At 42.0% G+C, this 19,409-nt stretch overlaps 1 protein-coding gene across 9 annotated transcripts in view; it reads left to right on the forward strand.

Moving 5' to 3' along the window:
* MAP4K4 (mitogen-activated protein kinase kinase kinase kinase 4) overlaps positions 1-19,409 on the forward strand; it is a 162,572-nt gene that overhangs the window by 127,453 nt on the left and 15,710 nt on the right. The window contains exons 14-25 of one of the 9 annotated variants that reach the window (XM_050980991.1): positions 2,072-2,158; positions 2,819-3,040; positions 6,252-6,413; positions 8,421-8,651; positions 9,581-9,687; positions 10,595-10,746; positions 11,455-11,552; positions 12,360-12,535; positions 12,929-13,049; positions 14,215-14,406; positions 16,788-16,905; positions 17,173-17,343. In XM_050980991.1, the coding sequence (XP_050836948.1) occupies positions 2,072-2,158; positions 2,819-3,040; positions 6,252-6,413; positions 8,421-8,651; positions 9,581-9,687; positions 10,595-10,746; positions 11,455-11,552; positions 12,360-12,535; positions 12,929-13,049; positions 14,215-14,406; positions 16,788-16,905; positions 17,173-17,343 (1,837 nt within the window). The remainder of the gene's footprint in view (positions 1-2,071; positions 2,159-2,818; positions 3,041-6,251; positions 6,414-8,420; positions 8,652-9,580; positions 9,688-10,594; positions 10,747-11,454; positions 11,553-12,359; positions 12,536-12,928; positions 13,050-14,214; positions 14,407-16,787; positions 16,906-17,172; positions 17,344-19,409) is intronic. The other 8 variants (XM_050980998.1, XM_050981005.1, XM_050981012.1 and 5 more) reach the window with 8 other exon arrangements.

The raw sequence follows: 19,409 nt of genomic DNA on the forward strand, positions 1-19,409 counted from the left end.
GTTTGTTTCTTCTAAGTTCTAATTTAATTTTTAAAAAAATAGTAAGCCTAAATCAGCTTAGAGGCAATGTAACACTAACTCTTTCATCTTTGTTGTTTTTGACAGCAAGTGCACTAACATAGGATTGTAGGGCTTTATGGAAAATTCTGGCAGCCTCAATATTCTCTCAAAAAAAGAAGTCTTGTTGCAGTACTCATTCTAAATTCAGATCATGCCCCTGGGCTGGACTAAAATCACCAGAATTGGCAAAATCATGACTGGGGCTGAAAACCGTTTCTAGGCTTGTCTTGCTGGATCAGTGGTTCTTGCAGGACATGCCCCTGATCAAAAGGCCTCCCAAAAGAAGGACAGCTCTGTTGCGTGTCAGCTTCTGGCACACAGAATTGGTCATTGGCATGAACTTTGGATACTCTGAATTTGAGATGGAATCTTTGAGCTGCACAGGATTTTCCATCCTAAAACTTCAATATGCAATTTCCCTCTCTTACTCTGTTTAAAATCAGTAGCGTATGCCCATTCAGGCAACAAGTATATCTTAATTTATGCCAGTGTGCCCTTAATACATTGAAAGTACAACTGAGAAACTAGTTAAACTGTGAAATTCAGCTGCTATATTTATGCATGAAATCTGCATGTTTTAAAATCCTTTAATAACTTCAATCAGGGTGATAATCAGAGCAATACTTACTGTGCATGTACTGCAAAATACTGATTGCAAATAAAGGGCCAAAACTTCTGTCCTAGAGGCTGATTGATTGTAAATTTCCCATTAACTTCAGGAATGCTGGGTTTGGCCTGACATACCTTAATTTTTTCTTACATAAATTCACTGTGTTGAGATCATTGATGATTGTGTTACTGGGAAATTTTATTGTGTTTGTGTATGTTTCAAAGATTCTTGAGTCAAAAGGAGAGAAGACTAACCAATGGGAATAAATATATGGAAAATCTCTAATTACAGCATAGCAATTTGCTTTTGGGCAGACACCGGGTATTCCCCCAGCTGCTTTTTAAACTGTTGAAATGCTAATTACGCACAGTGCCAGTAATGACAAATGGTTAATTGGTGTGGCCAAGCTGAGCCACTCTGAATTTTTATTCTTTTTTTTTTTAAGAAGAAAAGACACGTTCCCTCTTAGAATTTTTGTTAACTCAAACTGTGGCTCAGCCAATGTGCGTAACAACAGTATGGTGTATCTCATCAGTCTGTCACAAGACTTTCTATAACTCCCATCACTGTATCACTGATCCATTAATTTCTCTATGCATACACTGTAAATGTGTGCGTGTGCTTGTGTGTGTGCGCATGCACATGTTACATACTTCCATTAATTGCATGATAGGATGTTACCAGCTTGGGTTTGGTGCTTCAGGGTTTGAGTTCTTCTAGGGGGTAGGTGAAGCGAGGGTAAATGTCTTGACCTGTTGAGGCTGCAGGTGAAGAGGTGGCTAGATGGCAAGAGCAAGCGAGTTTGGTCTGATTTCTGTTTCCTGGTGGATGTTTGTTTGTGTCATAACCATCGCATAATTCAGCAAGGCTGGCAGTGTTTGCTCAGGAGAGGCTTCTGGTGAGGGTAGCAGGGGAGACTTGGCAGGGCAGGTCCCAACTGCACTTGGCAGAGCCCGTTTGGGGGAGCTTGCTCCAGCTCTGCCTACACTATGCCTGGCTCTAGCTGTTGCTAACAGTTCATCGCACCAGTGCAACACACTAATGTTTAATACAACTTGCATGTGACTTTGTATTGGCTGTGTTGAGTCAGACTTGCTGTGTTTTAACTTACCAAAACCTTCAAGTGCATTTTGCTGCTTCTTGAAACCACTTCCAAAATACATAAATGAGCACTGGCCTGTGCCGGCAACATTTGCAGGAGTGCACATTTCAGAACAGAAGGGGCCAAAATGTAATGCTCAGGAGGCAGGGCTTCCTAAATTGTTCTGCAGGCACTAATCTATCCTGAAGTGAGTTTCTCATTAAAGCTGAACTGGGGAAGTAGCGTGTGGTGTTCCACCCAGGGGGTTCTGATGCATTCCTTTTGAATAAATTTATTGCTGGGTAATTTCTATGTGACAGGAGTATATCAGGCGACAGCTAGAAGAGGAGCAGCGGCACTTGGAAATTCTACAGCAGCAGCTGCTCCAGGAGCAGGCCATGTTACTGGTAAAGCACTGTATCTGTTTTGTTCAGTAGCTATAGGATCCATTTATCCAGCCAGTCCTAGGCTTCCCTCAGTCGGGCACAGCTGCACTGACAGTATGACAACAAAGGAGCTTGATTAAAAGGCCATTTATGCTAGTGTTGTGGGCTGACAGGCACATATGAGAAGTGCTGTATGGTCACACTGCTTTCTGGGCAATAAGAGGAGGCTTTATGTTAAAGTGGAACAGTTCTGGTGTGGCGGTCGAGTTTCTGAACAGACCTTGGCATTCAGTGAAGAACTAGAGTGCTTGTGTTGCAGATCAAAAGCACACATGATATGTAAATCCACCCCAGGATACAATGGCCTAGTGTTGGTCTAAATCATTGTTTTATGAATTTAACACTGGATTTAGTATAAACAGCTTTTTTTCCCTTTAATAAAAATCAGTTTTGTCATAACTCTCCAATCATGTCAAGCTTAGCAGTACACTCATGACTTTCCCAACATAAGACACAAGTCATATATATGGGTCTAACTTAGCTCTTGGTTACACATTAACAATGAAATAAACAAACAAACAAAACAGCAACCAGAAAGGTGCATTTTTAATGGGATTGGTAGGGACACATCCACCTTACAGTCAGTGTCAAGTGTTGAATTCCTCACCCGTTCTCTCAAAGGAATACAGATGGCGAGAGATGGAGGAGCACCGGCAGGCAGAGCGACTCCAGCGGCAGTTGCAGCAGGAGCAAGCCTACCTCCTGTCCCTGCAGCACGACCACAGGCGGCAGCAGCAGCAACAGCAGCAGCAACAGCAGCAGCAGCAGCAAGAAAGAAATAAACAAAGCTATCATACCCCTGAGCCAAAATCCCACTATGAGCCTGCTGAAAGAGCACGTGAGGTAAGTCCTGCAAGTGAACTGGAGTCTGCTAACTGCTTCTCTTCCTGCTGCCATCAGCATGACTACAGTTCTGCTACAGCATAGTTGGAGGCCAGAGCACCACTCATAAGGAGCAGAATATTTTAAACTATTGGTTACTGGTTTTCAAGCCCTAGGGCAATTTCTGAATACTTCTGCTGCAATCACTGGAGTTCAGACTTTTTGAGGTGTACAAGTTGGAAAGAAGGTCTGGAAGGCTGCAGACTAAGGGGGCCTGGTTTTGGAAGTATCATGTCAGGAAGTTGTATCTGTGCTTCATCAGACATGTTTTCTTACGAAGTGTTGGTCCAGTGGTCCATGTCTCTGGCAAGTACTGGTGATTTGAAATTGACATGCAGTTGGAAAGCACAAACCTATGATGGATGTTAACACTCAGCACATGTGTACACATTTGATGTTTTAACTTACACTTTTCAAAATTTCCTTCTCATGAACACAAACCTGAATTTTATTAGTTTAATTTTTGAAACGTTAAGCATTTCTTTTCTGTCCCACTCTTTTGAAACTCTATGGTGCTGCCTTCTTGGACTTCAGGCACTTACAAGTTGATCTGAAGTGCTATGTCTTTCAGTGAGTCTTCACTGGTCCATGAGTAACATTGGTAAGCAAGTGAACACCTCTTTGATGTATATTTGGCTTTCTTTCAGTGATCTTATTCTTGTGTTTCCCTTGAGCACCATACTGCCCACAAACCACCAGACTGGGCAATGTTGGTCAAAGCTCTTAATGGCATTCATCAGCTGCATGTGGGAACTAGGTAAATACATTTTGGAACAAGAATAGAAAATATATTTAGGCCTGCCTAACATGATAAAATAGCTTTCAGTTCAGCTTCATCCAGCAGTGCCTATTTGTCTTTGAAGTACTATTGTTTGGGCTTGGTGGACACAAACTCGTTTTATTCTAGATGCTGTTGTCCAAGTTCTTAATAAACCATATTTGTCCTATCTCATCCATTCTGCTTGATGGTTGAAGTATCTGATGTGTCTTTCTTACTTGGAAGAAGTTCAGACTTGTCTGGTATGAGATGGTGCAGACATGGAACCGGCCCTCTTGTCCTTGTTGCATGCTCTTGGCCCACCTCAGTGAAAGCCTAGCCATTCTAGCATTTCTGTCCAGCCTGGATGCTGGCTGGGATTTGGAGGGATGCAGAATCGTATCTGCTTCATTTTCCTTTCAGAGCTGAAAAGGAGAGAGAAAGATTCAAGTGTTCCATTCTTTAGGAGAACCATGGACTCAGTTGTTTTTCCTGTTGTAGTCTTTCTTTTGTGATTGCTCTAGTTCAAAAGACAGAAAAATTGGTTAGTAGTCAGATCTTCCCAGAGATCATTGTGTAATAGGCTTTTTAAAAAGTGTGATAGAAGTATAGCCATAAGGTCTTGATACCTGGCAGTGGAAATGCCACCATTTAATCCTAGCAGCAGGCATTAACTCTGACATCATTCTTTACATAAAACAGTGAATTGGAGTGAGTGTTCTGTGCCTCAAACTTTCAGCCATACTGCTCTCCAGGAAAAGTGTCCACCTACAGAGATGCTGACATTGGGATGTGGTAAGGTGAAGTGGACTGACCTTCCTGACTGGCAAAATTTATTGGTGATTAGTTTTTTTTCCTCATTGCAGTAGCAATGAGTATAGTATACAAGGAAAAGGAATTCTAAGATTGGCTTTGGGAAACATCAGGGAGCTTAGAACTTAATATCACTTCCAGGTCCAGACAGTCAGATGACTGGAACAGGACCTGTTTCTCTCCAGGAATGCACTCTATCTCCTTGCCACTTCTTGTCTGGTTTTGAGGACATGTCGCTCGTGCAGTTTATGTGCTTTGTAGAAGAAACTTCCTATCATCTACAGCTAGAGATGTGAAAACCTGTTGCTTCAGACAGAAAGACTTGAGGCTTTTCCTTATTCTATTCATAACAAGGAGTCTGGCCTGTTTTTTAGACTTTCAAGAATGCATCTATGAAGTTGAACACAGGGTGAAAATGATTGCATGGTGAAGATGCTTGCCTCCATTATTGTTGTACTCTTCCCAAGACATGGTGTGTTTTGTGTAGACCTTAACAGAGGCTTGTCTGCTTGTCCCTATAGGCAACCTTGGTACTATCCTCAAATTTTGGAATGCAGAGGCAGATTGGGTTTGTAGAGGAGCCCACCTGAGGCGAGGAGTCTGGAAACTTGCCTGTCTTCTGGAAGCCAGTCTCTCCAGACCATCACTCCCAGGGAGCATTAGGAAATCTTTCCAATACTGGTTTGGTGCTCTGGGCACAAGGGTTAAAGCAAATTAAATGATCCCAAGCTTCCAGTTTGATCTTCAGTGCTTTGATAAAATACTGGGAGTTTAGCATTCCTCAGAGGCAGCTTACCTGGGACATGCTGCCTTGGTTCTAGCAACAGACTTTCTTAGGAAATAAAAGGCTGTTTCCTTTCTGCCTATAGCCTCCCTCCATCTCTTGTCCTTCATACCTCTCACTTTGTTGTCGGTGTTGTGGCCTTGAAAGAGGTGACGTTTCTGCATGGGGACCTTGCTTGATGGTCTTTTGAGGACTGAGCACATTCTGATTTAGTCTTCCCCTCAGCAAGGTCTTGAGGTTAACATAAGATCAGTTCTACACCTTCCTGAGAACAGAACTGTGCTGAGAGTATTTAATAAGAGAGATAAGTTCTATACTTTTGTGCGTAAAGCTGAAGAGACTCAGTATTACCTGGTAGAGAAACATCTCCTGTCTCTTCTTCTGTTGCTGAAGAGAGAAGCACAGGAAAGCAGATAATCCAAAACCATTGTTTGCATAAGGTGGGCGTACTTTTATATTGTAAAGTTGTTTCTGTTTAGGTATATCCTTTTTATTATCTGTGAGGAAAGTACTGATGGAAAATTAATCTAGGCAGAAAGAAGGCCCATTATGGTCTTTCATCATATTGTCTCATATGTTGCTGCCTCCTGTATCTCGTCTCTTCCTAGTATGGGTTATCCATATTGGCCTACTTGGAGCTTTGGGATAGTTCACTCAGTGAACTAACAGTGCTGGCAAAAGTGGTAGGGAAAAAATCCTGCCAAACCCCAAATGTATTTGCTTTCTTTGTGGTAAAGAAAAGGTGGTACTCCCCTTTGTATTTCTACTGTAATTGGTTTTACTGACTCAAGGCTTAACCTCCATTTATTTTGGCTTAGGTGGAGGAGAGATTTAGAAAAACTAATCAGGGCTCCCCTGAAGCACAGTCTAAACAGATGGGTAAAGTGTTGGAGCCACCAGTGCCTTCAAGATCAGAGTCCTTTTCCAATGGAAACTCAGAACCTGCTCAGCCTGCCCTGCAGAGGCCAATGGAGCCCCAGGTAAGTGCCCAGGAAAATCTTGATGAGCCTGCAGGGAATGCAGAAGTCCTAACATTTCCTTCAGATTTGCAGATCTTTGCACTTAAAAAGCTTTTTGTAAAGGGTAGTACTATTACACAAACCAGCTTATTCTGTAGATTTACTCTTTGTCTATTTTTGCTGATTTTATTGATAAACTGATGGATTTGTGGGTTGGGTGTGGTTTTTTGGTTTGGGATTTTTTTCATGTTAGAACTAGACTAGAGCTGTTGTATCCCATTGTTATCTCTGCAGCAGTGACACAGTGGGTTAAATGCTGGTGGCAGTTGCAGAGCATTTTGCAATTCAGAATTTGCTCTGTGCAAGGTTCTTACTACTAAAAAGGATGCTCAGGAAAAAAGTGCACTTGCTTGATTTTTAAAATTCTTGCAGAAAAAAGCTAACTAACCAAGTGGGTTTTAGCCGTGTGAGCACTGTTTCAAAGAGTTTGCAAAACATGTCTAAGAAAAGCAAGTTTGTTGTCAGTAGGTCTGCAGTTGCTAAATAAAGCTCTGTACCACCCCTGGAAAATCAAGAAGAGGTTGAAACCGCTGAGCTGCATGGTAGCCATTGTTCTGTTGTTTTCTAAGCAAGAGGCTCCAGATCTTGACACCTGATCTCATAGGAGTTATGGCATGAATTGAAATAGTAACCTTTGTCTAAAAGTTAGACATAGCCCATGAAATCTGAGCAGTTTAGGTATGCTAAATTAAACTGTAGTGTTCTGCATTTAGTTCCTCTGTTTCCATGCAGAATTTTCATAAAGTCTGTTGATGACAGTGCAAGCTAAAACCATCCCTGATTGTGACTAGGTATTGCCACTCTTTTGGACATCAGGAGAATTTGAACAGACGGTAGAGTGGGAGAAATTAGGACAGAACTTCATCTCTTGCTCATTATTTCCTGGCTTTTATTCAAACCTCTATGACTATTTCAAAATATTGGACTTGTATCTTCATACTCTGTGCCAGTTACTTTAAAAGTCTGTGTCTTTCACTCTTATTAAGGATAATCAGGCTGTTCAACAGCTGTGTGTATTAAAATTGAGGAAATAATAATAACATAAAAACAAATAGAGCCAGCCTACTGAAACCGGGATTGAAAGCAAAGTTTAGCTTAATCATTAGGAGTGAAAACAGAATGTTCCTCAGTTGTGACTTTTCTTCCTCCTTAGTTTCAGAGATTAACTCTGAAACACAGGCTTATGCACAAAGAGGAAGTAGGCTGAAGGGAATATGGATTTCACTGGAAACCCTAATGGAGTTTTAACTCCTTAGTCACTGTTATGCCTTCTTAGTATGTGTAATTGAATATGTGTGCATGTAAATGTGTGTGTGTGTACTTTGTGTATAAATATGTATATATGTACAGTATATGGTACATATATGGTGTAAGTATAATATGCATTGTACATATGTATACTATATACAATATATATTATGTTTTTTATATATATTGCAATAACTGTAAAGGAATAAAGGCTTTGTGTTAAGGTCTTTCTCCAAAAGTTTCAAGCTGTATCGAGTCCCTGAATTTGTTAGGAAACGTAAATGTCCATTGGTTTACCCAATTTACAGCATTCTTTAATTTTGTACATTGCTCCAATTGGATGTCCACTTCAAATTTCCCAGCCCACCATGAGACATGGCCAAAGCCCACTGAAGACCAGGGAACAGAAGGTGACTTCTGTCTTGAGTGGCCTTTGAACTCAGGCTCATGGTGCAGATACTGGGTCCCCTTTCTCCCTGGGCAGCAGTGTAGGTGTGTGTGGAGAGTGCATCACACAGAAATTGCATATGTGCTGTATTTTCAGTCTGTTACGTTCCTTGGGCGCTTGCCTTGCTTTTAAGTGCATCGATTCCACCCCCACGCTTACCTAATGCCATAACCAATTTGTCTCTGCCTGCCCCACCTGCCTTTATTCTGTGTTAATTGGAAAGCCGGTTATACTGAGCGCATTGAATGTTTTATGTTTTGTTTTCTTGTAAGGTACAGTGGTCCCATCTGGCATCTCTCAAGAACAATGTTTCCCCTGTCTCGCGATCCCATTCCTTCAGTGACCCTTCTCCCAAATTTGCTCATCACCATCTTCGTTCCCAGGACCCATATCCACCTTCACGCAGTGAAGTGCTTAATCAGAGTTCTGACTCTAAGTCGGAGGTACCCGACCCCACCCAAAAGGCTTGGGCTAGATCAGACAGTGACGAGGTGCCTCCAAGGGTAAGGAGTAGAAGGACAGATGTCTGCTATTTTTTTTTTATTATTAATTACAGTTTTCTTAAGGATGTGATACCCTGGGCACTGGGAAGACCATGCCCTTGTGCCAGCACTGATAACAGTATTTTGTAAGGCAGATCATAATGTAGGTATTCAGTCAATGGGCTAATGATAATCAACCTGAAGTACAATATTGAAGCTTCATATGAAGTTGGTAATTATTTATAGAATGCAGCTATTTCAGAGAAACAATTTATTATGCAAAGTTAACAAATAAATTACCATATTCAGGAAAGAATTCAAAATATCCCTGAGGTTATTGCTCAGAGTTAATATTCCTCTTCATCGGTTTGTAACCCAAACTATGAATCATACACTTATTTAAAATTGAGATGGATCTGAACAAAAAGGAAACATTCAATATATTTCCTCCTCCTCTGCCCCTTCCATCCCCCCTCCCATCCACTGGGATTTGCTTCTTCTGAGTATATTCTTGCTCCCCCCCACCAGTCTTTGCCTTCTGCTGATCCATTCCCGGGCATTTGTTTGGTTCCCTTGAGCTTATTCTCCTAATTCTCATGCTGTTTCAGCAAATTGCTTTGTGCCTCCCCTGCTTCAGTCAAAATGCCATATTCTTTTCAAATGTCTCCGTAGCTGGGAGGGTAGCGGGGCGTGTACGTGTTCGTGTGATAACCATTAAACGCTATTCAATGTTAAGACTAAACATCGAGCTCTATTCAAATTCTGAGCAGCATCACAGCTAAGGCTTTTGGCTTTGTGGGTGTTTGTTTACTGCTTTTGGTCATTGATGCTAGCTTGTACTTAGAACATGTTGTTAAGATCTTAAGAATATGTTCTGTGGCAGGAGAAGTTTTATCTTCCTGTCCTGTCTGTCCTCTTCGTGGGTTTAACACAACCTTTTTTCTCCCAAGGTACCTGTGAGAACAACATCCCGATCACCAGTCCTGTCCCGCCGTGATTCCCCCCTGCAGGGCAGTGGGCAGCAAAATAACCAAGCAGGTCAAAGGAATTCCACGAGGTTTGTAAGCCTATGTGTCCTTGCTTTTCTTGAATTGGAAGGAAGAGGCATATGGGAAGCCAGGCATTTCCAGACAGCTTTTGGCAATGACTGTAGGACATGAAAGGAAGATGGTGTTGGATCCCTTTTCAGTAATGATTAATTTCTCTTGATATGGCGCACGTGTCAACAAATGCTGACAAAATTTCTTCTTTCATCTTCTCATTTGAGTTGCCTACCCTGTAATTTTTGCAATAATTTCAAATATCCTTTTGGAACAAATGTGGCTGTTTATGAATATCTTGCCTTTTGGTGCAACAGGTCAGCTTGGGTATACTGTGGGGATTATTGGCAGCAGGAAGGCTTGTAACATCTAAAGTGAAGAGAGCTCAAATTTTCTGGCCTCTCAGCCAGAACCACATTTTAAGAAGGGGGAAAAAGCCTCCCTGGGCTGTGACACAGAGCACCCAAGGTCAGGAAGGGGGAGGAGAGAGCTGACTCCTGAGCTCAACAGAGCAACATGGGCAGGTCACCATGGAATTAGATCACTGGATAGGGGTGAGGGTATTCTGGTGTTCTTTTTTGTTTGTGTTTAGTGCCTAGGACACTTCTGACCCAATTTTAAACCTCCTGCATGCAGGCTGAGAGAATTGTCTACTTTAGGTGATATACATAAGAGTGGCAGGTAGATAATTCCAAATAAAAGGAGTAGCTTATACCCACCTAAATTTTTTTTGACCATCATAAATACGGTAATAGTTATTTTAAAGGGTTGTGAAGCATTACTGATGCCCTGATCTCAGCATTAAAGTGTTCTTTCAGCTGAGTTATTAAAAAAACACTGAAAGAGAGTGATGTTTCAGTTTAGAGCTGGGAATCTGGGACTGAAGTGTGTGTGACAAAGAGTTTCTTTCCTCCCTTGATACAGCAATATAGAGCCTCGTCTGCTGTGGGAAAGGGTGGAGAAGCTTGTACCAAGGCCAGGCAGTGGCAGTTCTTCTGGCTCAAGCAACTCTGGCTCACAACCTGGCTCCCACCCTGGCTCTCAGAGCGGGTCTGGAGAGCGGTTCAGGATGAGATGTAAGTCCTTCTCCTACGCTCTGTAACATTGTGTTTCTAATTTTATTAAGCTGTGAAGTACTCAGTAATTACAGATGATAACTCTCACAGGGAACAATCTTTGAGCATGCAGTGTCAGAGATGGGTTGGCTTCCTGTACCCTCTTGGCCATATGTCCTTGCTTGGGAAAGGCAGCAGGCACAGAAATCATTGTCGAACTGTTTGTTTCATTGTTTTTGAATTCACATCCAGCCAGGCACTCTGCACTTTCCTATGTGCAAACAGCCTGGTCTCCATGCCCTCACAGCTCTCTTCCTTCCTCATGTGTGCAAGGGCCCATTTTGATACTTGTTGCCTGTCACCTTGGTGGATGTTGACAATGTGCAGACTGCCATGGATGGGTCTCAGCTGGGCTACTTTGGATTGAAGATGGAGGTTTTCCAGCTTGTGGCCTTCCAGGCTCTTTGATTTACAATTGTTGTGACCAATTTGGCTTTGACCAGATGTAGGTCAGTTGCACCTATACAAATCACAGTTTATGGTGGTTTTTGTATAGTCCTTCAGGGACAATGTAGTAGTGAACCAGTGAAACTTAGGTCTTGTGTTCAGACACCTCTAATAGTCACTTCCCATGTCTTCCTCACTCCAGAGTGAAGTAAGAAAACGTATTTTAGCTCCCTGCTTAATCTGCTTTGTTCTGTGTTCCTTTTGGGGTCTTGGCACATGCAGCATCGTCCAAATCAGAGGGTTCGCCATCACAGCGCCATGAAAGTGCACCTAAAAAGCCTGAAGAGAAAAAGGAAGTCTTCAGACCTATCAAGCCTGCTGTAAGTTGCACCCACCTCCCCTATCCTCCTTCTCTTTTAGGTAGATTCACAAAAAGTACACTGAGAGCTTCATTCATCCCATTGGATGAACATCAGCTGGAGTTTATGTTGATCAGCTGGGTCTAGCAGCATGTTTTGGGCTGTGCAATTGCCTGTGCACATCAGTACTGCAAACATTAGATTTTGCACTGCTTCTGGGATTGATTTCTGCTCTTTGGTCTTCTTCTTTCCTAATCCATGCCTTTCTCTCTTTCAATCTTGTGCTTCCTTCCTGGGGCTGGACCAATGATCGTGCATTTGACCTGAATGTGCCAATGCTGGGCTGAATGGTGCAGGGAGAAGTGGTAAGACCTTACATTTTTCCTACTTTCTGTGAAAGATTTCTGGCATTTTCTACGTCTGGCTGCTATTACAATTGATTACAGCTCTGTGTCCAGTTGTATCTTGGGAAACTCAACAGGTTTTCACAGTATTTCTATCTTTCCTTGAAACTTTCTTCAGTAGCCATATCTCTTATGATACTGAAGTTAGTCATAAATCAGGATAGTTGGGTTTCAGAGTATGCACATTTTTCTATGATATGGCAAGACCCCCTTAGGTTGACTCTTCTGTTGCTTGAATTTATGAGAAAGTGAGTTTTGGTAACTGTTAGGAATGAGTAAGTCAAAGGAAACAGTACTGCTGGGGGAGTGGAAGCACGGAAGTGAACAAACTCGGGCACTAATCCTGGGGGTTTGTTTTGCAAACTTTTCTTCTCTCTTACTTGCAACATCAGTTTTAACATTTTTTTCTTCCCTCTCCCGACAGGATTTAACTGCATTGGCGAAGGAGTTGCGAGCAGTAGAGGATGTGCGACCTCCACATAAAGTAACGGATTACTCATCCTCAAGTGAGGAGTCAGGGACAACAGATGAGGAAGATGATGATATGGAACAAGAAGGAGCAGATGAATCTACTTCTGGACCAGATGATGTCCGAGCAGTGTTAGTCTCTCTAACAGTGTTTTGCATCTGTTTTGCCTTATAGGGGATTGAAGGAAAAGGACGTTTTAGCATTTTGGCTTGTATGTTGATTTTTTCAGCTTGCTACGATCCATGAGCAAGACATAGCAGCCTCATATGTTCCTATATTCAAACACTAAGGATAGTCTTCTCAATGTCCTTTCCCTCTTCTCCCTTCATTTGTTACAAAACAAGAAACTGTTTAACAATATCTTGCCTTTTTTTTTAATGGAGAGGCTTTTCTAGGCAGTTTGCGTAAATATTCCACTCTGGCCACGATACAAATTAATTCTGAGTATGCTTTGATGCAGGGCAGTGACAGCCAGGGCACTAGTGCTGTTATCTCACTCCAGTTATTTCTTGTCTAACAAATAGGTCAACGTTGAACTTGAGCAATGGTGAAACAGAGTCAGTAAAAACCATGATTGTCCATGATGATGTGGAGAGTGAACCTGCCTTGACTCCTTCTAAGGAGGGCACCTTAATTGTTCGACAGGTATTGCTTTTCCTTCCCTGTGCAGTGCTGCACCCTTTCTGTGCTCATTAACCCACTCGCTCATTCACCCATGCTGTTTCTACATTATATTTGTTGTTCGTATTATCAAGACGCAGCTGTAGAGAATTTCAGATGAGCAAGGTGTTTGATGCATGCAAAGAGGAGAGTAGCCCTTCACCCCTTGCTTCTGTTTTGCATGCTTTCCAGTGACACTCATGGCAGCACCATGCAGAATATCTCAGTCTGTGGGAGAGAAGGGTAGAAAAGCTGCAAGTGTGTGGAGCAAGTACCTGGAGCAAAAACTTAGTTTAGTTTTAGCACAGAACCAAATATGTGTCTCAGGTGTGAGGCTGGGAGGGAGCTGGGGTGGGAGCACTCAAGGTTTTTTAAAACTGTTTTGAACTTGTAGTTTAGGGCATACAGACCACCCAGATAACATACACACACATGTACATGCAATTCACACAACCGTTGGTGTGGGGGAGAAGGAAAATAGGTGGTGAGGCAGAGAATGTGGACAAAGTAGAGTGCTGTGTTGTTGCCTTTGATTCTGAAAATATTGTGTTCTTGTGCCTCTGAAACATAATGGTTCCCTGTTTTTAAATGAGCTTGTGTGTTAATGAGCGTGCTAGCTTATAGGAGTTTCCTCAGTAATCGCATTTCTGAGTTTCACAACTGAATGCCAATTTCTTAATTGAGTCCTCATTTGAAAATTAAGATTTCATGGTTATTGTTTTAAATAGTTAGCTGAAGGGATTCTCCAGAAAGTCCAAACTGCTATCTGTATAGGGTCTAAGTTAGATTTAAACAAAACAATAGGGAAAAAAATCGTCACCCCACCCCCCAAAAATGTGCTTGTCCCTGTTGTGGTGTTGGACTTAGCAGTGCAGTTGCTGTTCTCTTAATTGGTGGAACTGGCTGTGCAAGTCAACCACATGAACCAAGCATTTGCCTGCTGGTGGGAATTTCATGAATTCTAGTAGCTCTGCCCACTTTCCCTTTCCATGCAGGCATCAAAGCACAGATTATAAGCTTTTTTTAAAAAATAAAAAAATTTTAAAAAAGTGAATAGGTAGGAAGTGAGGGAGAGAAGGAGAGAGGTTGTTAGGGATATAGACTTTTAAGCAGCACTTGAGCAAGACAAGTGTGCCTGTTTTTTCTACAGAGTACAGTTGACAAAAAGCGTGCCAGCCATCATGAGAGCAATGGCTTTGCCGGTCGCATTCACCTCTTGCCAGATCTCTTACAGCAAAGCCATTCCTCCTCCACTTCCTCCACCTCCTCCTCCCCATCCTCCAGCCAGCCGACACCCACCATGTCCCCACAGACACCCCAGGACAAGCTAACTACTAATGAGGTATGTCTTACACCACAGCTGGCTGCTTTCGTAGGGTTATAGCAGCATTGCCTAGTAGCTAGTTTGCAAAGGAACTCCAGCCAATCTCCCCTGCTTTTTTTTTCTGTCACCTTTGTTCCCACCTCCCAAATAACACATTTCAGTTCTGTGTAAGAAGCCCTTAACTCTAGAGCAGTCCCACGCCAAACTTGCCAGTTTACTATTTTTGCTTCTTTTTAGTGAGTCATTAATTGCATGGCGTTCATTTTAAACTAAACTTGACTACTGCATTTTCAAGCCAATACTCTTTTAAATTGTGTTTTATTCCGGGAGCAGGCTAATTGCAAGCAGTGTACCTCTTCAGAATTAGCAGTTAATTTTGGCTTTGTCAGTAAAGGCTGGACTAGTTTCTCCACACATATGAGGAGCTGCTTGTTGAAACTCACCCAATGGGAGAGGAAGTGACCGTGGAGGGATTTTGCTCACTAAGGCTTGCCATGTGGGCTGGGTGAACAAATCAGTTGTTGCCTGGGAGGGTTGTAAAAGCCTGAGGTATTGTTATTTTGGAATAATGAATGGGGGAAAATATCTGAGGTTTTTTCCAAGTATGTGTGAACTCTGAGAAGCAGCTGTGTAAAAATGACTGTTATCCACCAGCGCTGATTATATCCAGGTGGAGAAGGCTTTACCATGGGGGAAGCTCCCTCTTGCTGTCCTGGGCTGATTCCAAGATGGTGCCTTCCTTTACCGAGTGCAGATGGGAAAGCCTGGTCATTCCTGTGTGTTAACCCCTCACAGCAGAGGAGTTAACACGTGTACACATGAACAAAGGGCTGTTTGCCCCTTACCAACCCCAGCAGTGAGCGGGGAGCCTTGTACAGTGTCTCCACTCCTGGCTGGGTGGCCAGCCTGGCTTACAAGGAGAGCCGCTGAAGCAGGGAGTAGTACAGGGCAAGCAAAACTTGGTGAAAAGAGCCTGCTGCTTCTCAGGGTAGAGTCCTGCCATGGAGGTGTGCGAGTGTTGTGATGAGGAGAGGTTGCAGTGAGCTGGGTAGGTTTATGGCAATGCACATGCTTAGCACATAATCGAAAATGCTTCTTAACCACATTGCAGGTGGGCAGGAGGGAGAGTTTCCTCCTGGAAATTCATTTAGCTTTATACATAATTTCCAGCTGTGCTTCATTGTTCTTTGATCTTTCTAAAAGCGCACTCTTGTAGGTTATAGAGATCAGTAGATTGATCCAGAGATACGCTTGCTCATTACTTTGGTCTAATCAATACGTAATCGGGGTTCAGTTAACTCAGCTTGGGAAGTGGGGGCTGTGGCAGTGCCTGGTGGAAGGAGCCTTTTGGTGTTGGGCTGTTCAAGGCAGGGATAAACTCCAAAGACCCATTGCTGGTTTTTTTTCTGTAGAGGCTTAGGAAGATCAGAGGTTGAATATTAGTTGATGCTGAAGAAGTGTCTTGTAACAACATTTGCATAAAACTGAGCAAAAACCCAGTACTGCTTGGTAAACTTACCACATGCACACTCTTTATATATACGCACACTTTTTTTTTTCCACTTGTCCCATTCTGCTTCAGTATGATATGTTGTCACTGTAATACTAAACTGGCAAGGGATTTTAAGTTGTTCCATTTCCACTTTTAACAGTTCATTGTTTCACTTGTCTTCTTTCTTCATGTTTTTTTCATGTTTAGACCTCATAACTCAACAAGCACCAGTGATTTTATCCACTACATATTCATAGTGTCATGTCACTGTTTGCTACACCTTCCACACTAATGAGCCCCTTTGTTCAATACAGGTTTAATATGTTGCTTTGTCAAATAAAGGTGGAAGAATCTGCTGCAGCTTTCTGGCAAGAGGCTCAGGTTAAACAAAATAGGGAGAATGAACAGTAGCAAACATTGAAATGTAGTCCATCATAGAAGTGAATGCTTGATCCCAGATGGTTCTGATTTTGTTGCACAAGCCAAAAGATCAAACTTCATAATTTAATTAAGTCCCTCAGTTCAGGAGATGCTTCATAAATTCAAAAATTGCAGGTAGTGGGCAGCTTGCAGATAAAATAGTATACATACATTTAAGCAGATTTTCAAAAAGAGAGACATTCCCTCGCTTTGTGCCTGATTGTAGTGGTCTGTACTAAAAAGCTTTGCTAGCAGCTGAGGTTCAAGGATGACAATTCAGCTAATTGCATTTTGCTGTAACATGTGCAATGTGCATATGTATCTAGCTCAGGTGTGGTGCCTGCAGTGCATTGTGTATCTATAAAGGAAGTATAAAAGCTTGGGGAGGCTCTGTAGCATAATTCCATAGTGACTTTAAAATGTTGGTGTTTGTTATCCATGCTTTTTATTGTCATTAATATTAATAAAGTTGAAATTTACATTGCAGACTCAGTCCGCTAGTAACACACTCCAGAAACACAAATCTTCCTCCTCCTTTACACCTTTTATAGACCCCAGATTACTACAGATTTCTCCATCTAGTGGGACAACTGTGACTTCTGTGGGTAAGTAAAGTAGCTGAAGGTGACAATTAAAAAAGGGTTCAGTGACTTCAGTGGCTCTTTAAAGTACTTAAGAATGTTACCATCATGCTTTTTATTTGTTTTGCAATGGATTGCATAATCTATTTTCTTTTTCCATTTACATTTCTTACAAAAATTAGGACTCTCTCAATCTTCTCAGTTACTGATTTGGTTTGTATGATATAAAACTATGTCCAGAATCCAGCACTGGAAGGGTATTACATGCACATTCTTTTTTTTTTCTTTCAGTAGGATTTTCTAGTGAAGCAATGAGATCAGAGGCAATAAGGCAAGACCCCACACGGAAAGGATCAGTTGTCAATGTGAACCCCACAAATACGCGGCCACAGAGCGACACCCCAGAGATTCGCAAATACAAGAAGAGATTCAATTCTGAGATCCTCTGTGCGGCCTTATGGGGTAATGCCAACGTGTTCTTGCCTTGCCATTCCTGAAATGTAATGTGCTTTCAGCCTTTGATAATGTATCTCCAAAACTGTAGCTGTTTCTCTGCATTTATTCAGGGCTTGTTTACACTTTTTTTGGTTGCAAGACATGGTTATTATTGTGCTTTTTACAGTATGTTGCCTCTGCTTTGTTATTTCCCACTGGTACGTGTATGCTTCTGATGGCACAGTTTAGACTGAGAATCACAGAATCATTGAGGTTGGAAAAGACCTCTGGGAACATCAAGTCCAGCCTTTGACTTAACACCTCTAGATCAGCTAGACCATGGCACTATGTGCCACATCCAGTCATATCATGAGCTCTTGCAGGGATGATGGCTCTTATCACCTCTGTGGGCAGCCTGTTCCAATGCTTAACCATACTTTCAGTGAAAAAGTTCTTCTTGGTATCCAGCCTGAGCTTGCCCTGTCATAGCTTGAGGCTGTGTCCTCTTTTCCTGTCACAGGTTGTCTGGAAAAGGCTTCATGCAGTTCATCAGTGTGTCCTTTTCAGCCCTTTCTAAACCCTGCCAGTGCATCTCTTGCAGCTTTTGGGAGCTTGTAGTAGTTGATAGTGTGTACACCTGGTACACACAGGGCATTATTTTAAAAAATAATAATCTTCTTGAGGCTTTTGCTAATGTATTGTTGCAGGGCTTGATTAAGGTGTGTTGTGTGAGATGACTTGTTGCCTCAGTCATAAGTTTATGTAGGAAGTAAGACGGAAAAGAAAAGGATAGAGGAACATTTCCCATTCTGAGACTTAGCTTTGTTAAGAGTGATTACTGCAGAGAGAAGCTGGGTATGAGATGTCACCTGACCAAGTCTGTCTGGTCTTCTTGACAGTAGGGATAATTTGTGTTGGTGTCAGACAGTCAGGATCCCACACTTCATCAGGCTTTGAGCAGTGCCTGTTGCCTGCTACAGTGAAGAATCTCTGCTGCAACCCCTAGTGAAGGCTTTCCTGAGTTGTTTGTTTCCTGGCCAGAATCTGTGAATTAATTTTTTCATTATCCAAATGTTAATAGTTGTGTACGTTACATACATACTTACCTAGTATCCCTAAACTTGGCAGATTATAAATGCACATGCAGGTCATTAAAAAAACTTAAGAAGAAGAGAATTGGCCATTGCCCTAAGGTATATAATTATTGTAAAGGTAACACAGTCCCGTCTCTTTTTTACTTTTTTTATAGCTCTTTCAAAGGCTTTAATTCTCTTTTGGGGTTATTTCCAGCATTTCCTGTTTCTCAGAACAGCACTTTTGTCCCAATCTTCTTTCCTGCAAAGCTGTGTCAGTGAAATAGCTCTCCCAACACCTTGTCTTCCTATCTGCTGTTTTCTTTATTTCCAGAATTTACTGGTAAGAATTTTTGCCCCAGCACTATTTCTGCTTGAATTCCTGTGTAACATTCTCTGATAAAGTTAAGACTTGTGCAAATGTAAACTTTCAGGCTGTGAGAGGCCAAAGGCAGAGAGAAATCATATGGTGTCAGTAAAGATGACTCATAACTTCTCTGATCTGCCTTGTTTTGCCAGTAGCAATTCATGTTAATGGTTGTATATTTCTTTGATCTATATATCTGTCTGTTAGGGTGGCTTAAAGAATAGGTGTAAAATCCTAGAGGTGTTTTACAGCTGTAACGCAGCCCTTCATTGGACATTTAGAGCCAAACTGATGGTGATACAGGTTGGTACACATGCTTACTTCTTGATAATGTTTAACTTCCTTCACCCTTAAGAAAATTAAACCATTTCATGATGATGCTTTCTATTCAAAAAGAGAGGGACTTGCTTTGCTGTGCTTTGCCTTTGCCAGTGGTAATGCCAGTAGTATCTGGCAAGCTGCTAATTGCATTAGGTCTCTGATGCTGTTTCTTCTAGCTCTGAGTGGTGAAAGTCAAAGTTAATTACATGGATGCAGTAACACAGATTCTTACACCCAGCCTCCACAGACAGCCTGTACTTTTTCAGGAAGGGTTTCCATTTGTTTGAAAAAACCAGAGCTGCTTAATTGTAGGGTGGCAGTAGAAGAGCTCT

The sequence above is a fragment of the Serinus canaria genome, chromosome 1 (assembly GCF_022539315.1).
Source record: "Serinus canaria isolate serCan28SL12 chromosome 1, serCan2020, whole genome shotgun sequence".
Taxonomy (NCBI): Eukaryota; Metazoa; Chordata; class Aves; order Passeriformes; family Fringillidae; genus Serinus; species Serinus canaria.